The following is a 22,533-nucleotide window of genomic DNA, read 5'->3' as shown; positions in this document are numbered from 1 at the left end:
AAAGTTTCAATCTGCTTATGCATGCTATTAAAGAAATATGCCTGATGCCAAGCCTGAATGAAGTATTTATTCTAAACTCTGAATTTAATCCCAAATACTTGGTATTAATATGTATAATGGTGACCTTGATTCTTATTCTGTTTACAAATATTTATGCAAAATATCAGTAGCAGTTTATTTTTTTTAAAAGCAACCCCCTTGTAAAATGCTTTTAATATTTACAATAATCCATGATCAAGGCCACAACTGTTCAACAGACATGGCATAAATACAAAATAGGTATATTTACAGAACCAACTGTACAAATAAATGTACAAAGTCTCACGCATATATGAAAAGCTCATGCTAGCTGCTGACTGACACAGCCTGCATCATCTCCTTGAAGGCTAAGATCAACTGAGTGTATTTTTTAGGGCATCAAAGAAAGCATGCTCCAGGGCTTCATCTAAGGTAATTCGCTTGGTTGGATCATATTCCAGCATCCTCCGAATGAGGTCAAAAAGATTCTCATGATTTTCATCATGGCAGTGCATGAATTCCTGGAAAAGACCAAAAGAGAGAATATTAAGCTGTATCGCTTTGAACACCAGTATCAAGAGGAAAAAAGAAAGGGGTGCCATTGTTACCTTTAATGGTTTACAGTGTCTTTTGACATAGCGACCTGCCGAACTATGTTCATCCCAGTCCAACTGGTCACAATCGAAGTACCGCTTCCTGCATATGAAATACGTTTCATGAACTCTTTTGCTCCAGTTTTGATACGTGGCTCACTTCTCTATCTCCCAAAAAGCATTAATACTTTCTTCTCTGCCCACTGTGAATGTTTTCCTTTTTCTTGCTTAAAGCTTCTAGATCCAAGGCTGAGAGATGCTCTTTGTCAGCCAGGGATTTAGGAGCTGTAATGCCAAAGAGAAGGAAGAGACTTCAGTACTGTCCCCCTCCCCTCGCCATTTAATAGTGCTCTCTGAGTATGGTACTGAGAAAATGATTTGGATGGGGGATTTTAATGGGGTAATAGAACCAAAACTGGATAGATCTGTAAAGAAAAACTGAAATGTGATGGTAGGTTGCCTGGTATTTTTACTAATATGACGAACCAATGGGAAATGTTTGATATCTGGAGACTTATAAATGGAGGAAAAAAGGATTATACATATTTTTCACACAGACACCTTACCTATTCGAGAATAGATATGATATGGCTTTCTAAAACCTTAATGAATATTTCAGAAAATCCGGAGACATTACCAAGGGTATTATCGGATCATAATGCCATTATGATAAAAATTAAGATAGATGATAAGAAATACAGACCATGGTCAGTAAATGATTATTTATTAAAAAATAGAAAGATTGTAGAAAAATTAAAAATAGATATTCAAAACTATTTTATTGAAAATGTTGATAAGGGATTTATAGATACGACGGTATGGGATGCTGGTAAAGCAGTAATTAGAGGCTTTTGATTCAACAAAACGTGGTTTAAGATGAAAGAAAAACAAGAAAATGAGAAAAAATTAAGCTAGAAGAAATTCAAATAAAGAAAGCTCAAGATTAATTAGTTAAACAAGAAAAGGTTAACAACCTGAAAAGGTTACAACAACAATATGAGTTATTGATAACAACGGAAATGGAAAATAAAATTATGTTTAATAGGCAAAGATTTTTTGAACACGCTAATAAACCTGGTAAGTTGTTAGCCTGGCAGCTTAAACAAAGGGAGAAAAAGGTACCAATAGTAAGAATAAGGAAAGAAGGTAAAATAATAATTGATAAACAGAAAATAATGGAGACATTTGTAGAATATTATACAAATTTATACAGAGAGAAACCAGCCTCAGATAAAGAAATGGAGATCTATTTAAACAATTTTATTGGAAAGGTATATTGCAGGAACAGAAGGATTTGTTAGATTTACCTATAAACCCTGAGGAATTAAAAAGGGAATTGGTAAAAGTAAGTTAAATAAATCTCCAGGTTCAGATGGATTTACGGCATTTTATTATAAACTTTTGAAGAACAGATATCTCCACATTTATTGAAGGTTATGAATTTATGCTTGCAGAATGGTTCTATTCCACAAACTTGGAAACAAGCAAATATAGCATTAATACCAAAATTGGAGGCAGATTTGTTGGAAGTTAAGAATTATAGGCCTATTTCGTTATTAAATAATGACTATAAACTATTTGTTGACATTTTAGCTACGAGATTAAAAAAGGTATTAAATGATTATACACATGAAGATCAAACTGGTTTTCTACCTGGTAGAATGATCAGTCAAAATGTTAGAACGGTGATAGACTTATTAGAATATTCAGAATATATTCCAACCCCAATGGCTATGATTTTTTTAGATGCAGAGAAAGCTTTTGATAATTTAATTGGAAATATATGAAAAAAATATTGGAACATATGGGTTTGGGTATTGTTTTTAAAACTTCTCCGGAAGTTCAACACGGTGGTGGGAGGGATTAAGGGCACTCTGGTGGAGGGTGGGGGAAATAAAATGGGTAAGATAAATATAATAAGAATGTAATGATTGTATTTTGTTTTTTTTTAAATATATATATATATATATATATATATATATATATATATATATATATATATATATATATATATATAATTCTTATTATGTAGCTTTCTAAATTGTTATACTTTTGTTGTTGTTTGTTTTATTTTGTTTGAAAATATAATAAAAATATAAATAAAAAAATAGTGCTCTCTTCCCTTTCCATCAGCTTTAAATACAACAGCTTTGAGCAGATTTCTGTGTCATGCTGGGCAATGTAAAATTCTGGCTCTCACCACAACTTTCTATACACTGGACAACACAAAGCAAACTTGTCTGGTTGCACATATCTGGGGTGATCAGATATGCTGGTTCCTTTTCCTAGTGGTATACTACAAAAGTTTACAGAGGCTGCTTGCTTTATGGCCACTACCTGGGCTTTGCTCTCTTCTTTATGTAGTTAAGTACCTCGTTTGAGCTTCTCCTCCTCCTAATAAAGTCTTACCTTATACTCTGAACAGCAGCCTTTCTTTGATTTCAGCATGTTTACCATTACAGAACGTAAAGTGAGGTCCTCCTAATGTACCTTTTTTAGAAATGCTAAGCTGCCTCAAGTTTAACTGTTTCTGAAGGTTACATGTCATAACGTTTGCCCAGAGCTGCCTCTTTATCTTCTATCACTGCATATTATTCCACATTTATCGTATTTTTCGCTCCATAGGACGCACCTGACCATAAGACACACCTAGATTTGTCTTATGGAGTGAATGCCGGCTGGGCGAGTGCGCGTCGGGACGGCGTGAGCCGGCGTTCCCCGCCCCGACGGCCAGCTGGGAGGCGGGCAAGGCCGCAGAGCCGGCTGGGCGTGTGCGCGTCTGGACGGCGCGAGCCGGCGCACGCGCCCAGCCAGCTCTGTGTGGCCCTGCCCGTCTCCCAGCTGGCCGTTGGGACGGAACGCCGGCTCGCGCCGTCCGGACACGCACGCGCCCAGCCAGCCCTGTGCGCCCCGCCCGCCTCCCAGCTGGCCGTCGGGGTGGGGAACGCCGGCTCATGCCATCCCCACGTGCACGCGCCCAGCGGGCATTCACTCCATAAGACGCACAGACATTTCCCCTCACTTTTGAGGAGGAAAAAAGTGCGTCTTATGGAGCGAAAAATACGGTAAGTATAACGACTAGTATTGCCAGAGGTTTCTGTTCTCTAGATATCCATATTTTTTCCTTTTCACACTGCCATTGTGTATTAAATCCTCTTTTTTTCTACATGCTTGGCTGTTCCGGTGCCCCATATGACTTTTTACTTCCATACCCCTAATTTTTGTTCCTTGCCAGATGTCCTTAGTTTGGGTCTAGCACAAGGATGTTGCAAGGTTCATGCAAGGATCCCTGATTTTCCCAGAATCCCCCTCCCACAGACAGTAATTTCTGAACCTAGGAAAGTTTCTTCCAAGGGACCCACGTGGAGTAACTGCCATGTGCGTCAGGAGGCTACAGTGGGGAGGAAGAAGTGGAAAGCGTCTTTGTTAGGGCTAACCAATGATCTGACAGTCTTTCAGCTACATAGAACTGTTACTGAGGCTTAAGAGTTGTCTCCTTTTAAAAAATAAATTAATCTGGTTCCTCTAATGCAGGGGTCGGCAAACTCATTAGTCAAAAGAGCCAAATATCAACAGTACAACAATTGAGATTTCTTTTGAGAGCCAAATTTCTTAAACTTAAACTATATAGGTAGGTACACTGTTTATTAACTTAATAAACTTTAATTAAAGTTTTAAGTCTTAATTAAACTATAGGTACACTGAATAAAACTTGATATCATACTTAATAGTGATCTTATTTATTGATAAAAATTAAATTGTAAGTCCCTGCCATTTCCCCCTCCCCGTCCGGAGTTTTCGTCTGGAGGCCTGGTCTACCGCCATAAAAGCCTATTGGTAGATCTGGCCTCCGGCTGAGTCCCATTGGGAGACCAGGTCTACCCATTGGCTTTCTTGGCAGTAGACCTGGCCTCTGGAGGCCCATAGAAGTCAATTGGTAGACCTGGCCTCTGAAGGGGGACTTTTTCCCCTCCTCGGAGTCCAGGTCTACCGCCAAGAAAGCCAGTGGGTAGACATGGCCTCCCAATGGGACTCAGCCGGAGGCCAGGTCTACCAAAGGAAGCCCGCCCCGCCCAACAGCTGATAGGCGGGGGGGCCAGGAACCTCCGAGCCGCCCGCCCAGCAATCGCGCTGCTAGAGGGGAGGGGAGGCTTTAGCCTCCCAACCATTGAGGGCAAGGAAAAGGGGGACCCGGCCATTCTCCATGGCGGTGGGGGGGAGATACAGCTCGCCCACTCTCTCTCTCTCTCAGGTGCGCCGGCTCAGCAGCCCGGCTGCCGGCGCGAGCGGGCGCAAGAGCAGGGGCTCCGAACCAAGTTCGGAGAGCCACACTCAACGGGCCAAAGAGCCGCATGCGGCTCTGGAGCCGCAGTTTTGAGACCCCTGCTCTAATGTAACAGATGCCTAATACGATGAATTTCACAGGCAATAATAAAGAATGTCATTCTCAAATATGTTAAAAATTGGCAGCAATTTATTTTATATCAGAATAAGGTTAAACCTGAAGATGGACGATTGGAAATTTGGTAATGTGTATGATATGATAGGTTAGTATGATAATTGTATATTTATAAGTGGTAATAATTTGAAAAACTTTGTTTTCATATTGTGATATAATATACATTTTCTAAATGAAAAGAATGGGGTCTCAACATTCTCTTTTTTTTAAAAAAAAACCTTTTGTCTAGTTTGACTACAGTTTTGTTGTTGATAATCTGACTTGTTGAAATTTAGGATGAGAACTCAGTGCTGCTCCTCTGTTGTTTCCTCTCAATTTAAGAGTAGCAAGTCAATGGGTTTAGAGGAGTGTAAATCTGTTTATACTGTTGTTCAATGAATTAGATGATTTTACAAATGACTTAAAATGATCCCCTCGTTTAACTCAGCAAGAAGTTTTTAAAATAGTTTTAATAGTTTTAAAAAATGCATTTAATTAAATGACAGCCCTGTTTTGAAAAGTAATGAGAGTAACAGATATACTTCAGTTTGTAGCATATGAAGATTTCAGGCTCTGTTCTGCTACATACTGTTCTAAGACTACAGGTGCTCCCATGTTACCCCACAAAGCTACAGCAAAACTACTCATTCACAGGATGAAGCCGCCTCCTGCTTCTAGCCTGAAAAGCTACTAGATTAGATGTTGGAAAAGGGAATGCAACAGGTAGACTGCTTTTCTTCTAAAACTTACATCTAGAAATACCAAGGCCTGTAAAGAAAAACAGATCTCCATGCAAGGCTGTTCCTTCCTAAAATATAAGGATGGAAAGGTACCACCCTGTAACTGAGGCCTCTTCTTTCTTCCACACTTAGTGCTCACAGAAGTATGGACAGAGCGCTTTCTTTCAGAATGCAGCCTTGGATGAAAACAGGGCTGCTGTATGGATTATGTGTAGGGAGCCATTTTATCCTTCCATTTCCAGGCCCCGTGGAACTAAGGAAAGCAGGTGGGCAAAGTAAAATTCACATGTAATCTCAGGAAAGTAGCCTTGTTTAACACCAGGCTAAATTTAGGAGTGGGTACTCATGGCCATTTCCTCTTTTCCAAGCCTCCAGCATTCTAGACTTAGAAACACTAAGTCTTTCAGGCAAGTAAGGAGAATACTATTCTTGTCACGGGGGCCAATTCTTACTTGCTACTGGAAACTAGGGAATATTTGCAAGTCTGCTCTACTCTATTACAGTTTTTTTGAGACGCATCCTTGGCGTCACAAACTCTGTTTGCTATTTTTCTCTGTGCGCTGAGCTGGGACTGCACACGATAGAATCTGGTGCTTGGATCACTACTATCAAATACTGGTTACGGTCTCATTTTCGATTCCCCCCAAGTAGTTTATTGGCAGTTTTACATACTGACTCAACTGTTTCTAGATGGTCTCGGTTTATCTTAAATAGGATCAGATCACTCGGGATTGATCTTGATTCCTTGTCCAATTCCAGTGAAATATATTTTTAGGACAATCCAAAAAAGGATATGGGACAGTGATTCCCAAATAATAAAAGCCGGTGCTGAAGGTATCTGCTCCCCTCGTTTTTTAGGCCTTTCTTATCAAATAAACTCTATGGCCCAGTATTTTTCTAACTTAACTATACCCTCTCACCGTAGAGCATTTTTGTTGGTCAGATTTAATATATTTCCTTCAGCTGTTGTTAGTGGTAGATACAAGGGAATACCACGTGAAGCAAGATGTTGTAGGTGTCAATGCATAGAACCTGACACAATACAACATATTCTCTTGTACTGTCCACTTTTCACACAGCTTCGATGAAGCTTAATTAGTTCTCTTCCTCAATTTACTACTGCAATGACTACTGGAAACATAGGCCATTTATTGGATGGCAAAAGCTTCGAAGTTACCACTCAAGTAGCCGAGTTCCTGGCCAAGGTCCTAAAGGAGGGAGAAAGGAGGGGAACCCTCATTTAATTGTTTTTATAACATTTACTGATGAACTATGAATTCATTCCTTTTTTAGATCCATATCTAGCTGTTTTACCTGTTTGTTTTGTTACTGTAAATGCCAATAAAGGTTTTGTATTCTGATAGTGATACAACGCCCTTATGTTTTTTTTCCCTATCATTCCTTCTCTCTTGACTCCACTGCTTTCTCCATAAATGGCTAGATCATGACTTTCTCATTCTCTTTTTCATCCACTGCCACTGTACTAATCCCTGTTTATACATGGTGCCCACAAACACCATATTGGGGGTCACTGCCTTATGCCACTGGTAATGTAGCTATGGTGCTTCCTATAGCTCTTATGCAATTTGGTATTATCCAGGTATAACCCATTTCAACTTCTTTCCAAAAGGATGCCTGGGAAATTATATACACAATTAAAAATACACTTACTTTGATTTTTGAATCATGTGCACTGGCAAAGGCCCCAGTATTTGTTCCATCATTGCCAGGTGTTCCTTACTATCATGTGTCTGAAAGAAACAGAATGAACATTATAATATGTAATATACTCTATCCCAGATATCAATGATCAAAACTGGAATAAATTCCACCTGAACAACTTCATACACAAAAGTATAAAAGACCTTTTCAAACAAATGGGGGGGGGGCCCTCAGGCCTTCAGCGGGAGGTTCTGAGCCCTGGAGTTCCCTTGCTAAAATACTTGGCAGCAGCTGTACAACTCAGAGGATCAAACCAGACAAGATGCTGGAAGATCCATTAATGTTCCAGCTTGTTTTTTAACTCTGCACAGTACTATCTGGGAGTAGCTGCTTGGCACATTCAGGTTGTGGCACTCAGATACAAGCCGACACTTTCCTTCCCGTTTTCCTGAACTCTAACAATGAACCATTTATTTGCTACACTAGAGGAAACATACAGGTAATGTGGATGTCCAAAGTATTGCTCTAGTTTATGTAACAAACCGAAATTTAATCCAGAGAAGTCTAAGGTGCTGTTAATAGGTTTTTAAATGGAATTGATGTACCTAGGCTGGATTGTGTCAAGCTGATCAAGTAAAATAGGTGCATTCCATGACCAAGTATTGTTTAAAACACTGATCAGTGTTATAACCATAAGTCTTTTCTATTATCTGCATCTCATTCAAAAGGTCTCCTTTTTGACCCTGCCAACACAGTAAAAGTGATTCATGTTCCTGTAACCTCAAGACTGGACTATTGTTACATGTTCTGCAGGACTGCCCTTGAAGGTAACTGGAAATTTTCAGCTTGTACACAATGTAGACCATGCCTTTTGATTGGGATTGAGTGCACCAGCTGCCTATTTATTTCAAGGTGATGGTCTTAACCTTTAAAGTTCTTCATGGTCTGGGACCGACACGTTAGTAGGACCACCTCTCTGTATATAATCCTGATTGCCAACTTAGATCTGTTCAGAATCAAATAAATAAATAATAAATATCGCTTGTTCTCTAAAGAATTGTCCACAGTTTAAGTATTAGTACAGTACAAAAGAGATCAGTGTATCTTTAAGTCCAAAAAAAACCCCACAATATATATATACCTGGAATACTGTAAAACCAAGGTAATACTCAATCAGAATGCATCCTATGCTCCAGACATCACATGGCTGGGACCATCCTAGTGCTAAAACATAAGAAACAAAACCATGATTATTTTATAATGACATTCAGGCTGAAACTTTATGAGCTATTACACCTTCAACCATGTTCAGTGCATTATTTAAACTATCTCCTGCTTACATATATTTTCACCTGAACTCTTAGAAACAGACATAAACAAAAATACTATTCTTAAACTTAGTTAAAATTAATAATTAAAAGATTTTATTTTAAAAATATTAAATTTCCTGCTAGACATTTTAAAAAGACTACAGCAATTTTAACTCTACTAACCTAATATAACTTCAGGTGCTCTGTAGTGTCTTGTTGACACCAAAGTACTGTGATGTTCATTATCATACGTAGCACTTCCAAAATCTACAACTTTAATGTCTGAGTTTTTCAGCGTACGTTCATCCCGCCTCTGTAACCAAGTCAAAATACATGTCACTTAAAACCTCAAAAACCTCTCCAAACAGCTATAATTCTAGAATCCTCCAAACATCTACTATCCATGATTAGAATATATCCTCAATATCAACCTTCCCTCAACTCAAAGACTAAACAAATCAAGTTCTGGTATATTAAATCTGATCTGTTACTTTTACTGTTCACAGACACGGAGCCAGCAAAATTTAATACCTTTTCTACTGGTGTTATTTTAGGTAAACTTAGTTTATAACAGGCACATCTGTTTTTAATAAGAAAATGATATAACAGCAGCCTAAATAGAAAATATTACCCCCAAAAGATATTATCAGAATCCCCCAGATATACCACTATGATTATACAAGCCTCAATTCAGACTAGGGATACAATAAGCAGAATGAGTGCTTTAAAAGAAAAAATCAATATGTCTACAAAGAGTTCCTCAGGAAAGGGAAAAAAGATGACGGAGTGTGTGTGTTTTTCAAGAACTTATTCAATAGTTGCCTTTTATGATCTATAAAAATTGTGTCTCACCCTTCTTCCAAGGTACCATAGCTCTCTCCTCCTCCATTCTACCCTCACAACAACCTTGTGAGGTAGGTTAAACTGAGAGTGTGACTGGCTCATTGAACTGGCAATCTGAAATTAGCTGGGCTCAATGCCTACTCTAAAATTCTATCCATTACACTGTACATATGAATCCCACAGACTTAAATAAAATGTGGCATTTCAATGTCTCGTATATGATGACAAGACAAAGAATGGACTAAAATTCAAATATATGCATGTTAACCATCAAAGATACACAAAATGCAAAGACTGCACACAGGGAAGTGCCTGCCTGCCAAGAGATTATTTCCATCAAAGGCAGCGTTATTACTACCTGCTCTGCCCCCCCCTCCCCAATCTGTGGATTAGTCTGTTGATGACAGGTAATCCTGTTAGGTAACTTGCATTTTGTGAGATTTGATGGGGTTTTTTTATTGCGTAGGTTAAGATTAGCCATTTTGAGTTTGCTTTGAGAAGAGAAAAGAAGGCTTAAAATTGCACAAACAAATAAAGGAAACGTTACTAAGCAAGTGAACTTACCATTTTACCGTTGTATTTTACTACATAATCAGACTCTACAAATAAAATATTTTCAGGTTTCAGATCTGTATGAGTCAACTTATTGTGATGCAAAACTGAAAGGAAAAGACATGGTAGAAGCTAAATATTCACAATGATCTCCAAAATATTTGGCTCTGCAGAACGTAAAGAAAAATTACATGTACTTACAGTTTATAGACTGGCAAATCTGAAAAGCCATCTTCCTAATAAGTTCAATACGAAAGGGCAAAAAGCTATTTTCTTTAATGAAGTCATAGGTACTGAGTCCCAGTAGCTCAAACACAATGCAAACATGACCATGATGATCAAACCATTCCAACATCTGTACACAGCGGCTGGAGAAAAGCAAGCAACAGGAGTATTTTAAAGATAATCAGCCACTTTATAATACAACACAGTATTCTTATTCTAAGTTTATACTTACTATGTGCTGTTGGGATCCAAGGCATTTAAATGCTCTAAAACCTGGACTTCTGTACGAGCAGCTTCTTGGTATCTACGAACACTTTTCACAATTTTTATTGCAACATGCATCTCTCTCCTATGTAATAAAATAAAATATTACTCATTCACCACCTCACCTCCAACTCCAGACTCTGACTAGCTCATGCATCTATAGCTGGCACATCAACCCTTTTAAATATCATGCTGGTCACATGGAGTGCCTACACTGGCAAAATGCGTTTTGGTCACATCAGCTCCCTTAAGAATACTTGGAAAATCAGTTTTGCTGTTGTTGTAACTTCCACATTAAAAAGTCATAATTAATGACCATATTGGAAGTTTTAATTATGAAAATTAAGTACTTAGAAAGCTGCTACCACAGTTCCCAGTAAATCTGCTAAAAGCTGTATAATCAAACCAATCAAAAAGATGATCCAGAATTGCATCCACACCTCTGGAGGAAATTTACCATTTAGGCCTGGGGAAAGAGAAGGTGCTGAACAAACTGCTTCTTTGTGGGTCATGAAATGAAGTCCTGAAATATGAACTACTATTCTCATTTGATGCTATCTACTACTTTCAGTATATAGTTGAAATGGAGTACCATAAATAGGTGGGATATAATATTTTACCAATTATATTAAAGTAATATTGTTGGCTAGTGGTCTAAATTTTTTTGCATAAAAACAATTTGCAAGTTTATTTGTAGTCTTATATCCCGTCCTTCTCCCGGCTGAAGCTGGGCTCAGGGCGGCTCACAACAGGTAAAACAGTATAAAAACATAGCGAAACACAGAACATCACCACAATCAAAACAATCTCTAGATTAAAAGCAGATGGCACTCATTACCAGCACATAGGGGCCAAGGCCAGCCTGGAAAGCAGTTAGGGTCCCCTATTCCAGGTCTAATAGAAAGCAGCAAGGGGAACAGGAAGGAAAACAGGTATGTTGCAAAACCATTGCTGCCCTCAACCATAGGCCTAATGGAACATCTCGGCCTTACAGGCCCTGCCAAACTGTGTCAAGTCCCGCAGGGTCCTGATCTCATTAGAGAGGGAGTTCCACCAGGCTAGGGCCAGCAGGACACTCTTTGGGCCAGGGACTACCAGCAAGTTGGTTGAGACAGTCCTGCAGATACGATGGTCCCTGACCGTTAGGGGCTTTAAAGGTCAAAACCAGCATCTAAAACCTGATCCGGTTCTCCACCTGGAGCCAGTGCAGCTGTCAGAGTACTAGCTAAATATGCACCCTCAGCGGGGTCCCTGTAAGGATACTCGCAGCTGCATTTTGTACCAGCTGGAGTTTCCAGGTCAGTCTCAAAGGCAGCCCAATGTATAGCGAGTTACAGTAATCTAACCTAGAGGTGACCACCACATGGATCCCCATGGCTGGGGCGGGAACAGTACGGCACCAGCTGTCTAGCCCAGTGAAGATGGTAAACAGCGGCCTTGGCTGAGGCTGTAACCTCGGCCTCCATTGATAAGGAGGCATCCAGGATCACACCTGGAATATTTCCATTGGGATATTTCCGACCAAACAGGTTTTGTTCATACCAATCGGCAAAAGATTCCCACAAAAATATTTCGTAGAGTGTTGTTAACCATACCTTCTTGCAAGTCAGACATGGGTAGTAGGGCTGTCAAAAAAAAAAAAATTCGGTACAGTTCGGATTCGGCCGAATTTGACCCTTGTGGGGTCGGTACGGTCCGAAGTCCGAACTCCCCCGCTTCGGATCCCCGGTAATTCGGGGGGATCCGGAGTTCGGGGGAAAATTCGGCCGAAGCGCGCCTTCAGGGATTCCCTGAAGGCGCGCGGGGGCCCTTTAAACTGATCTGAGCCTCCCAGCTGGGAGGCGCAGATGAGTTTAAAGGGCAGCCCGCCCCCCTTCAGCGGGCTCCGCTGGAGAGGCGCGGGCTGTCATTTAAACTCATCTGAGCCTCCCGGGCGGGAGGCTCAGATGACTTTAAATGACAGCCGCGCCTCTGCAGCGGAGCCCGCTGGAGAGGCGCGGCTGCCCTTTAAACTCATCTGCGCCTCCCGGCCGGGAGGCACAGATGAGTTTAAAGGACAGCCCGCCTCCCTTCAGCGGGCTGCCGTGAAGGGGGGCGGGCTGTCCTTTAAACTCATCTGTGCCTCCCGGCCGGGAGGCACAAATGAGTTTAAAGGACAGCCCGCCTCCCTTCAGCGGGCTGCCGTGAAGGGGGGCGGGCTGTCCTTTAAACTCATCTGTGCCTCCCGGCCGGGAGGCACAGATGAGTTTAAAGGACAGCCCGCCTCCCTTCAGTGGGCTGCCGTGAAGGGGGGGGGCTGTCATTTAAACTCATCTGTGCCTCCTGGCCGGGAGGCACAGATGAGTTTAAAGGACAGCCCGCCTCCCTTCAGTGGGCTCCCGTGAAGGGGGGGGGGCTGTCATTTAAACTCATCTGTGCCTCCCGGCCGGGAGGCACAGATGAGTTTAAAGGACAGCCCGCCTCCCTTCAGTGGGCTCCCGTGAAGGGGGGGGGCTGTCATTTAAACTCATCTGTGCCTCCCAGCCGGGAGGCACAGATGAGTTTAAAGGACAGCCCGCCTCCCTTCAGTGGGCTCCCGTGAAGGGGGGGGGCTGTCATTTAAACTCATCTGTGCCTCCCGGCCGGGAGGCACAGATGAGTTTAAAGGATAGCCCGCCTCCCTTCAGTGGGCTGCCGTGAAGGGGGGGGGTTGTCCTTTAAACTCATCTGTGCCTCCCGGCCGGGAGGCACAGATGAGTTTAAAGGACAGCCCGCCTCCCTTCAGTGGGCTCCCGTGAAGGGGGGGGGCTGTCCTTTAAACTCATCTGTGCCTCCCGGCCGGGAGGCACAGATGAGTTTAAAGGATAGCCCGCCTCCCTTCAGCGGGCTGCCGTGAAGGGGGGCGGGCTGTCCTTTAAACTCATCTGTGCCTCCCGGCCGGGAGGCACAGATGAGTTTAAAGGACAGCCCGCCTCCCTTCAGTGGGCTCCCGTGAAGGGGGGGGGGCTGTCATTTAAACTCATCTGTGCCTCCCGGCCGGGAGGCACAGATGAGTTTAAAGGACAGCCCGCCTCCCTTCAGTGGGCTGCCGTGAAGGGGGGGGTTGTCCTTTAAACTCATCTGTGCCTCCCGGCCGGGAGGCACAGATGAGTTTAAAGGACAGCCCGCCTCCCTTCAGTGGGCTCCCGTGAAGGGGGGGGGCTGTCATTTAAACTCATCTGTGCCTCCCGGCCGGGAGGCACAGATGAGTTTAAAGGACAGCCCGCCTCCCTTCAGTGGGCTGCCGTGAAGGGGGGGGGGCTGTCATTTAAACTCATCTGTGCCTCCCGGCCGGGAGGCACAGATGAGTTTAAAGGACAGCCCGCCTCCCTTCAGTGGGCTCCCGTGAAGGGGGGGGGGCTGTCATTTAAACTCATCTGTGCCTCCCGGCCGGGAGGCACAGATGAGTTTAAAGGACAGCCCGCCTCCCTTCAGTGGGCTCCCGTGAAGGGGGGGGGGCTGTCATTTAAACTCATCTGTGCCTCCCGGCCGGGAGGCACAGATGAGTTTAAAGGATAGCCCGCCTCCCTTCAGTGGGCTGCCGTGAAGGGGGGGGGTTGTCCTTTAAACTCATCTGTGCCTCCCGGCCGGGAGGCACAGATGAGTTTAAAGGACAGCCCGCCTCCCTTCAGTGGGCTCCCGTGAAGGGGGGGGGGCTGTCCTTTAAACTCATCTGTGCCTCCCGGCCGGGAGGCACAGATGAGTTTAAAGGATAGCCCGCCTCCCTTCAGCGGGCTGCCGTGAAGGGGGGCGGGCTGTCATTTAAACTCATCTGTGCCTCCCGGCTGGGAGGCGCAGATCAGTTTAAAGGGCAGCCCGCGCCTTTCAGCGGGCTGCCCTGAAGGGGGGGCCGAATTGGCCGAATTTATTCGTGAACTCCCGAACTCGCTGAATTCGGCCCCCCCGGTTGCCCGCCAGATTTGAGTTCGGATCCGTCCGAACTGAAAATCACCGAATCAGTGGAAATTCGGTTGATTTTCAGTTCGGACCGAACCGAATTGACAGCCCTAATGGGTAGGCCAAGAATTCCAAAAGCCACTGGGCATACTTATGTCTGAAACATAGCAGTTGCCTTATAGTAAACTGTGAAGCGGTTCGAAGCTTGAACTAGCAGTCCTACAGTACAGTCCTATGCCTGGAGCAGCTATGTCTATATTTGTACTGCTGGTCTCCATGAATCACTTGTTACGTACATTAGCTTTTCTAGTGGCCTTTATTTCCTGCTTACCATTTAAGTTACCAAGGTTAAGTTACCAATGAAGTTAACACCCAGATAGCTGGGTGAGTAAACAAGAAATCAAGTTGTTGTTTTGTTGTTGTTGTTTTGGGCACCACAATTTAAGAAAGATGTAGACAAGCTGGAACGTGTCCAGAGAAGGGCAACAAAGATGGTGAGGGGTCTGGAGACCAAGTCCAATGAGGAAAGGTTGAAGGAGCTGGGTATGTTTAGCCTGAAGAGAAGACTGAGAGGGGATATGATAACCATCTTCAAGTACTTGAAGGGCTGTCATATAGAGGAGGGAGCCGAGTTGTTTTCTGTTGCTCAAGAAGGTCGGACCAGAACCAACGGGTTGAAATTATATCAAAAGAGTTTCCGTCTAGACATTAGGAAGAATTTTCTAATGGTTAGAGCGGTTCCTCAGTGGAACAGGCTTCCTCGGGAGGTGGTAAACTCTCCTTCCCTGGAGGTTTTAAAGAAGAGGTTAGATGGCCATCTGTCAGCAATGCTGATTCTGTGACCTTAGGCTGATGATGAGAGGGAGGGCATCTTGGCCATCTTCTGGTCACTAGGGGTGTGGAGGGGGGAGGTAGTTGTGAATTTCCTGCATTATGCAGCGGGTTGGACTTGATGGCCCTGGTGGTCCCTTCCAACTCTATGATTCATACATATTTGTAACCACCCACTTAGCCCTGGACACGATCTGAAAGCTACTGAATCCTAGTCTTTTATCTAAAAGGCATTTTTATATAGTCCTTTGACTGCACTTGGTACCCTGCATTTTTCAGACTATTCTACTTATGAGCAGCAATGAAAAACATTTAAACAAAGTGAAAAAGATACCGTATATACCCATGTATAAGCCGACCCGCGTATAAGCCGAGGTGCCTAATTTCTCCCCAAAAATGGGGAAAAATTAGGCACCCGCGTATAAGCCGAGGGTCGGCTTATAAGCCCTCCCCCCCCCCCGCAGGCTTACCTGACAGGGCTCTCCAGCAGCGAGGGTCCGGCGGCGGCGCGGCCCGGGGGGCCTGGGCAGCCTTCCTGCGGCTGCAGGAGGCTGCCCCAGGCCGCTCCCGGCGGGAGGAAGTGGCGGCGAGGCCCAGCGGGACCCGGAGCAGCCATCCTGTGGCTGCAGGAGGCTGCCCAAGGCCCCTCCCGCCCGAAAAAAATGGCGGCGGGAGCGGGAAGGGCCGGGGCAGCCTTCCTGCGGCTGCAGGAGGCTGCCCAAGGCCCCTCCCGCCCGGAAAAAATGGCGGCGGGGGCGGGGGGGGCCTTGGGCAGCCATCCTGCGGCTGCAGGAGGCTGCCCAAGGCCCCTCCCGCCCGAAAAAAATGGCGGCGGGGGCGGGGGGGCCTTGGGCAGCCTCCTGCAGCCGCAGGATGGCTGCCCAAGGCCCCTCCCGCCCGGGAAAAATGGCGGCGGGGGCGGGAAGGGCCGGGGCAGCCTTCCTGCGGCTGCAGGAGGCTGCCCAAGGCCCCTCCCGCCCAGAAAAAATGGCGGGGGGGGCGGGAAGGGCCAGGGCAGCCATCCTGCGGCTGCAGGAGGCTGCCCAAGGCCCCTCCCGCCCGGGAAAAATGGCGGCGGGGGCCGGGGGGGCCGGGGCAGCCTTCCTGCGGCTGCAGGAGGCTGCCCCAGGCCGCTCCCGGCGGCAGGAAGCGGCACGGGCCCGGCGGCGGCGGCGGTAAGTTTCCCCCCTCCCTCCTCCCTCCCTCCCCCCGTATTGACCCACGTATAAGCCGAGGCCAGCTTTTTCAACCCATTTTTGGGGCTGAAAAACTCGGCTTATACGCGAGTATATACGGTAATCATTGCGATTTCTAACAGTCATTTTTAACTTTAGTTAGTAGGGTTGCCAGGTCCCTTTTTGCCCCTGGCGGGAGGTTTTTGGGTTAGGGTTAGCCAGAGGAGGGCTGGGTTTGGGGAGGGGAAGGACTTCAGTGCCATAGAGTCCAACTGCCAACGCAACCATTTTCTCCAGGTGAACTTATCTTTATCGGCTGAAGATCAGTTATAATAGCGGGAAATCTCCTGCCGATACCTGGGGGTTGGCAACCCTATTAGTTAGCATCGATCCAAAGAAATATGGCCTCATAAAACAACTGAAAAGCGCATGCTTTATTTGAACATGTCTGGGGGACAAAATTAGAACATAACAAAAACCATGCTGGATCAGACCAAGGTCCATCAAGTCCAGCAGTCTGTTCACACAGTGGCCAACCAGGTGCCTCTAGGGAGCCCACAAACAACATAATTATCCTGCCTGTGTTCCACAACACCTAATAGAATAGGCATACTCCTCTGATCCTGGAGAGAATAGGTATGCATCATGGCTAGTATCCATTTTTACTAGTAGCCATGAATAGCCCTACCCTCCATGAACATGTCCACTCCCCTCTTAAAAGCCTTCCAGGTTGGCAGCCATCACCACATCTTGGGGCAGGGAGTTCCACAAATTAGTAAAATGTGCACTGTGATTGTCAATTTATTTTGAAAATACTTTTTTGAAATATGGAATACTTACATATGATGATCAATGCATTCTACTACTTTTCCAAAAGCACCCTCACCTAAAGTAGAAACAATTTCATCTAAAAAAAAAAAGTATGACCGCTGTTATTGAGATAGCGGAATCAAGATTAATGCTATTAAATATGTCCTAAAACGTTAACTTAGACCTTGCCTTTGATATATTATTTTATTGGAAAGATGTCACTGAAACAGCTATCTAACTGTCAATCTAATTTAAGCTTTACTATTTGGAATCTGAATAGAAAAATTTAAGTATAAGAGGGGGGGAAAGGAAATGCAAAATAATACAAAGACAAAACAAAACACAAAGAGAGCAATGAATATTTCTAACCCCCCCTCCTCTAACATACTATTCTAAACTGATTTTTCTGCAGCAAGGTATTTTTTTAAAAAAAAGTGTTGAAAAATATTCTATACATCTTGCTCTTAGTACGTCTCCACTTTGATAGATCAGGTGACCCTCCTCATCATCCTCTATACTCCTGGATCTTTTCCTTCGGTGGCTCTTCTGGAAACGGCACCAAGATTGTCCAGCCGATCAATATATCAGAGTGAATTCAGGGCAGAATACGCAATTCATTCAGCAGGGATATTCAGGCATTCAGTTACACATCAGGCCACGAACAGTTGGCAGGAGCAATTTCAAATTCAGTCCCCAGAAATTCACAGGGCACAGTTTATGTTACAGAAGAAAAACATGGCAAGGAACAGATTTTCAGATAAATACTTAAAGTGGTAAAACAAACAGAAAACACAACAGAATTTTCTCTCACATACTGGATTAACAGCAATTGTAATTTCAGTATTCAGTGTTAAAACTTGCTATCTGAAAATTATCTTGTCATTTATGAGTCTACTTTTATGAAGCTGTAATTCAGACAGAGCTCCTTGAATGGCTAGTACAAATGTTAAAAATAATTGCTGTCAATTATTAACAACAGTAGCTGGCTTTTCAAGCAATCTACTTTTTATTCCATCTTTAGAACAAAGAAATATTCAGTACGTTTAAAATGCAAACTACAATCTAAAATTCTCACTGCAAAATACAAATACTCTTGATCCTCAATCTTAAGCTAAATATACACTGGCAAACCACCCCATAAAGTCTGCCTTGGAAACGTCGGGATGTGACATCACCCCATGGGTCAGGAATGACCCGGTGCTTGCACAGGGGACCTTTACCTATACTAGCCATATCATTGAGAGAAAATTCAGACTGTTTTCCTTGCTAATTGGCAATGTGAAAACAAACAACTATTAAGTGAATTGTCACAAATTAATGTAAACTAACCTACTGAGTCGACGCATGATGGATTCATTATTCCCTAATACTACTGAAATAAATACCTACCCTGTCTTTGGGGATGGAATGAAGAGTTGTTTCATTGTGCTGTAAAACTAATTCAAGTGACAGCAGTGCTTCTCTACTGCTGTTTAACAGATGTAGTTGCAAAAAACAGCCCATTTAACAATCATCTGAGTTTTCCAAAGTACTGGACAAATTAGGGCTAGTGAAAACGTATGTGTTGAATGCCACTGACTATACAAAGGTCCTAGAATACCTATGTTCATACTCTACCTATATCAACAGGACATAGGTTTAATTATTTATTATGAATTCCCAAACATTCTAGTAACTTCACAAAGAAACTTGATTCCTCTAATATACATTCTTATTAACCAAGCTTAAAAGTGCACGTACCGAATGACAGTGATGATGTTTCTTATGTTTTCTTTTATGACTACTTCTCCTACTTCGACCAGATGACTTGCTATGATGATGGTGGTGACTCTTTTCATAATCGCTGTGATGGCGCCTGTGGTCTTCTATCTCAGAGAAGTCATTTCGGTATTCCTCAACATATCTCCGGTTGTTACGGTCTCTCTCATGCATTGACCTATTATCCAAGTAGTTACTGAAAACACATTATATATATTAAATTCTCCCCACCATTTACCAGTTGATCAAACCATAAAATGGTATGTTATCCAATCTAACCAACCCAAAATGTAAACCTGATAAATTTATACTAGGAGTCCTGTTTACCTAGAAATAGTTCATGCCGTTCATGCAAAGACATTCTAACAACACGAACACCACTATCAAAATGATCGCCACAAGTACTGAGAGATACCAAAAACAAAGTATCTGCTCTGTCCATACTTCCTAATTCCCAAGAAAGCCACAATCAATTAATTATACCTTCTTTTAAGGGAGAGGTACCACTGAAACCAGGTCAACCCAGTATCATTCCCAGTTCAGAGACCTCACTTGGTAACATTTCAAAGCTTCTAGACCAGATGCTTCCAAAGCCAATAATAACTCTTGTGCTGGATTACTCATGAAAGCAGCCCTCAGCTGAGCAAAATAGCTACTGGTGAAAAGGACAAGCTTTGGAAAGCACTCTTAACAATGATGTGGGGCACAACTTTTGTATTAAAAAAGTTCTAATTATATAATATGCAGAAATAAAGGAAGCCACAGCCTTCAATTTGCAAGATCTGAGCAAGGCTGTCAAAGATAGGACATTTTGGAGGACTTTCATTCATAGGGTCGCCATGAGTCGGAAGCGACTTGACGGCACTTAACACACACAGAAATCTTTCAATTTCTAGAAATACACGGTTTCATTAACTTAATTGGTAACAAAGATTGGATACAATATCTGTCAATTTTAACATTTTCTAAGCAGGGATGAATTTTTGCAGGAACCTAGGAACCATTTATTTCTCACATATAAATTCCTTTAGACTATATTAAGTGCACCTTACTGATTTTTACCCCTAATCAAATATGTCAGGTAATTGCTTTTTCTAGAAATAGAACCGTTTGATTTATCCATACAGAATATAAAACTAACATGGCATTTTAAATAGTTTTGTTTTAAATGCAAGTCAAATAAGCATGTGAAATCAGATGAGGGATAATTTATAAAAGAGAATTCCTGGGAAATCCCATTTCACTTGCCCCATCTAGCAGTCAAGGAAACAAGAAAAGCCCTCCAACAGAGATGCTACCCATACACATCTAGAGAGCCCCAACTCAAACAGGACACTTCTCCTTTGGAGGCCCAGCTCACAGGTGACTGCAGAGAGACCTTCATCAGGCAAAAAACCTAGGGCTGGCCAGAAAAAAATAGCAGACCCAATTACTGAAGGGCCAGAGAATCTCACTGCCTCCACTAGTAGCAGAATGACAACGAGTGGCACAAACCTTAGCATATCCCACTGCACCAACTCAGGGTTCTTAAAGAGCCCTATACAAAATATTTAATGTAGTTTTAGAAGTACACTGAAAAGTTACAAAGAAAATAATCCTACCTCTTGATTGCCACTTCCCCTTTTGTTGACAAATAATTTAACCACCTTCCAGTTCTGAAAGACTGCTATTCTGCTATCCAGCATTCAAATAAGTAAGGTTACAGGACTATAACTTTTCCCATCTCCCGCCAAGATGAAAGGTAAAAGATGTCTTATAATATTCATCAGCAGACTTTAAAAGTGTATATTTTCTTGAGAGTTCTATTTAACTCAATAAAAGAAATATAATAAATACATCTTTAAACATTCAAGTAAAGATATACATGAAAGTACCAAAGCCTACGTTATCCTCTTAAAATACTTTTTTAAATACTTCCCGTGCTCTCATGATGAAGGAATAAATATCTATCAAAATCTGATTTACTGAATTTAGCTTCATGATACCACATTAGCTATTATTACGTTTGTTTTACAATACTACTATTAAACAGGATGTAAACCACTATACAAATTACAACTAAGAGTGGGATAAAAGTCTAATAAAATAAATAAATAAAAAGTGTCTGACACTTTTAAATTGTAATTTGTATACTGCTATTTAAAATTGGCCCTGACCTGGATAGCCCAGCTAGCCCAATCTCACCGGAAGCTAAACAGGGTTGGCCCTGATCAATATCTGGATGGGAGACCACCAAGGAATACCAGGGTTGCGACACAGTGGCAGGCAACGGCAAACCATCTCTCAATGTTTCTTGCCTCGAAAAGCCTACAGGGTTGCCTTAAGTTGGCTGTGACTTGATGGCAAAAAACCCCCGTATACATTAAAAAATTAAAATTGACACCTCACCCTTCCAGGTGTGGTCAAAGCAACTAACACCAGATTAAAATTACAACAGAAATCAAAATACCCAGACCAAAAACCAGCACAGAGCCAGACTTCTAATGGCAAACTATTCCAGAATGTAGCAGTCATCATTGTAAAAAACCAAGCCCCACTGAGACCAGCCAAACTTGGCAACGCGATGGAACCCCTAACAAAAAATTGTCTGCTGAACTAAATTTGCAGAGGGCATAAACTACAAACTATAAATTGCTTAACAGTCATTCCTTTAAACGAAATCCAAACAAGCAACCATTCTAGCCAAAACAGGATTTTGTCAAGTTTAATTATTATTAGAACTTCTATCACTATATTAGTCAGGAGTCATTTACCTGTCAGCAGTTTTAAGTGATTTAGAGTGTTTGTAATCTCTTTCACTGCTGTAAGATCTTCTGCGCTTTTGACTACTTGTGTTCTTTTCTTCATCCCAACAGTGGGTTCTTTTTGAATGCTTCATCTATCACAAAAGAAGTACAAATGCAGAAGTATTACATGCTTTAGCATTGAAAATGTAAGAAATATCAATGAAGGCTACAATCCTATGCACCTGAGAACATGCCCTGCTAAAATGAATGGGACTTGATTCCAAATGAACATGCATAGCATTCAGCTTATACGTCATCTGTGTCTGTGAAAGGTGTTTATAGACATAAGCACACAGGACGCCTTTTTGAGAGAGATATCATTAACTACAAGATTTTTGGAATCCTCCATTATCCTTAGTGTAATAAGGCTGCCCTCATGACAATTCAGAACTACAGCCTAGATCACAAGTGTTTTACACATGACATTCAGAACTGCAGTACATCTAGATAAAATATTTTGATTATGGCACATTTTCAAAGAAGTTTTAACAACTGGCACCCAGACAGAGACACTGTAAACAGACCCAACAGCACAACCCGCCACCTTCCGGGCTCTCCAGTACACAATAGGCACACAATCCCTGCCAATGAGCAAGATAAAGAAGAGTTGGTT

At 42.7% G+C, this 22,533-nt stretch overlaps 1 protein-coding gene across 2 annotated transcripts; it reads right to left on the bottom strand.

The window, feature by feature from the left end:
• Nucleotides 1-200: 200 nt before the first annotated feature.
• CLK4 (CDC like kinase 4) lies at nt 201-22,034 on the bottom strand. Of its 2 annotated transcripts, XM_056861306.1 has the most exons (12): nt 21,888-22,034; nt 19,117-19,330; nt 17,832-17,922; nt 17,407-17,473; nt 10,614-10,730; nt 10,358-10,524; nt 10,169-10,263; nt 8,945-9,074; nt 8,593-8,675; nt 7,461-7,540; nt 627-714; nt 201-539 (listed from the first exon to the last, which is right to left on the bottom strand). In XM_056861306.1, the coding sequence occupies exons 1-12, from the start codon at nt 22,010-22,012 to the stop codon at nt 393-395; spliced, it is 1,404 nt and encodes a 467-aa protein (XP_056717284.1). In that variant the 5' UTR covers nt 22,013-22,034; the 3' UTR covers nt 201-392. The 2 variants fall into 2 exon arrangements, with proteins under 2 accessions (XP_056717284.1, XP_056717293.1); XM_056861315.1 differs by lacking the exon at nt 10,614-10,730.
• Nucleotides 22,035-22,533: the final 499 nt, after the last annotated feature.

This window comes from Euleptes europaea, chromosome 1, assembly GCF_029931775.1.
Source record: "Euleptes europaea isolate rEulEur1 chromosome 1, rEulEur1.hap1, whole genome shotgun sequence".
Taxonomy (NCBI): Eukaryota; Metazoa; Chordata; class Lepidosauria; order Squamata; family Sphaerodactylidae; genus Euleptes; species Euleptes europaea.
The sequence above is the reverse complement of the archived record's forward strand: the minus strand, read 5'-3'. Positions and strand labels throughout refer to the sequence as shown.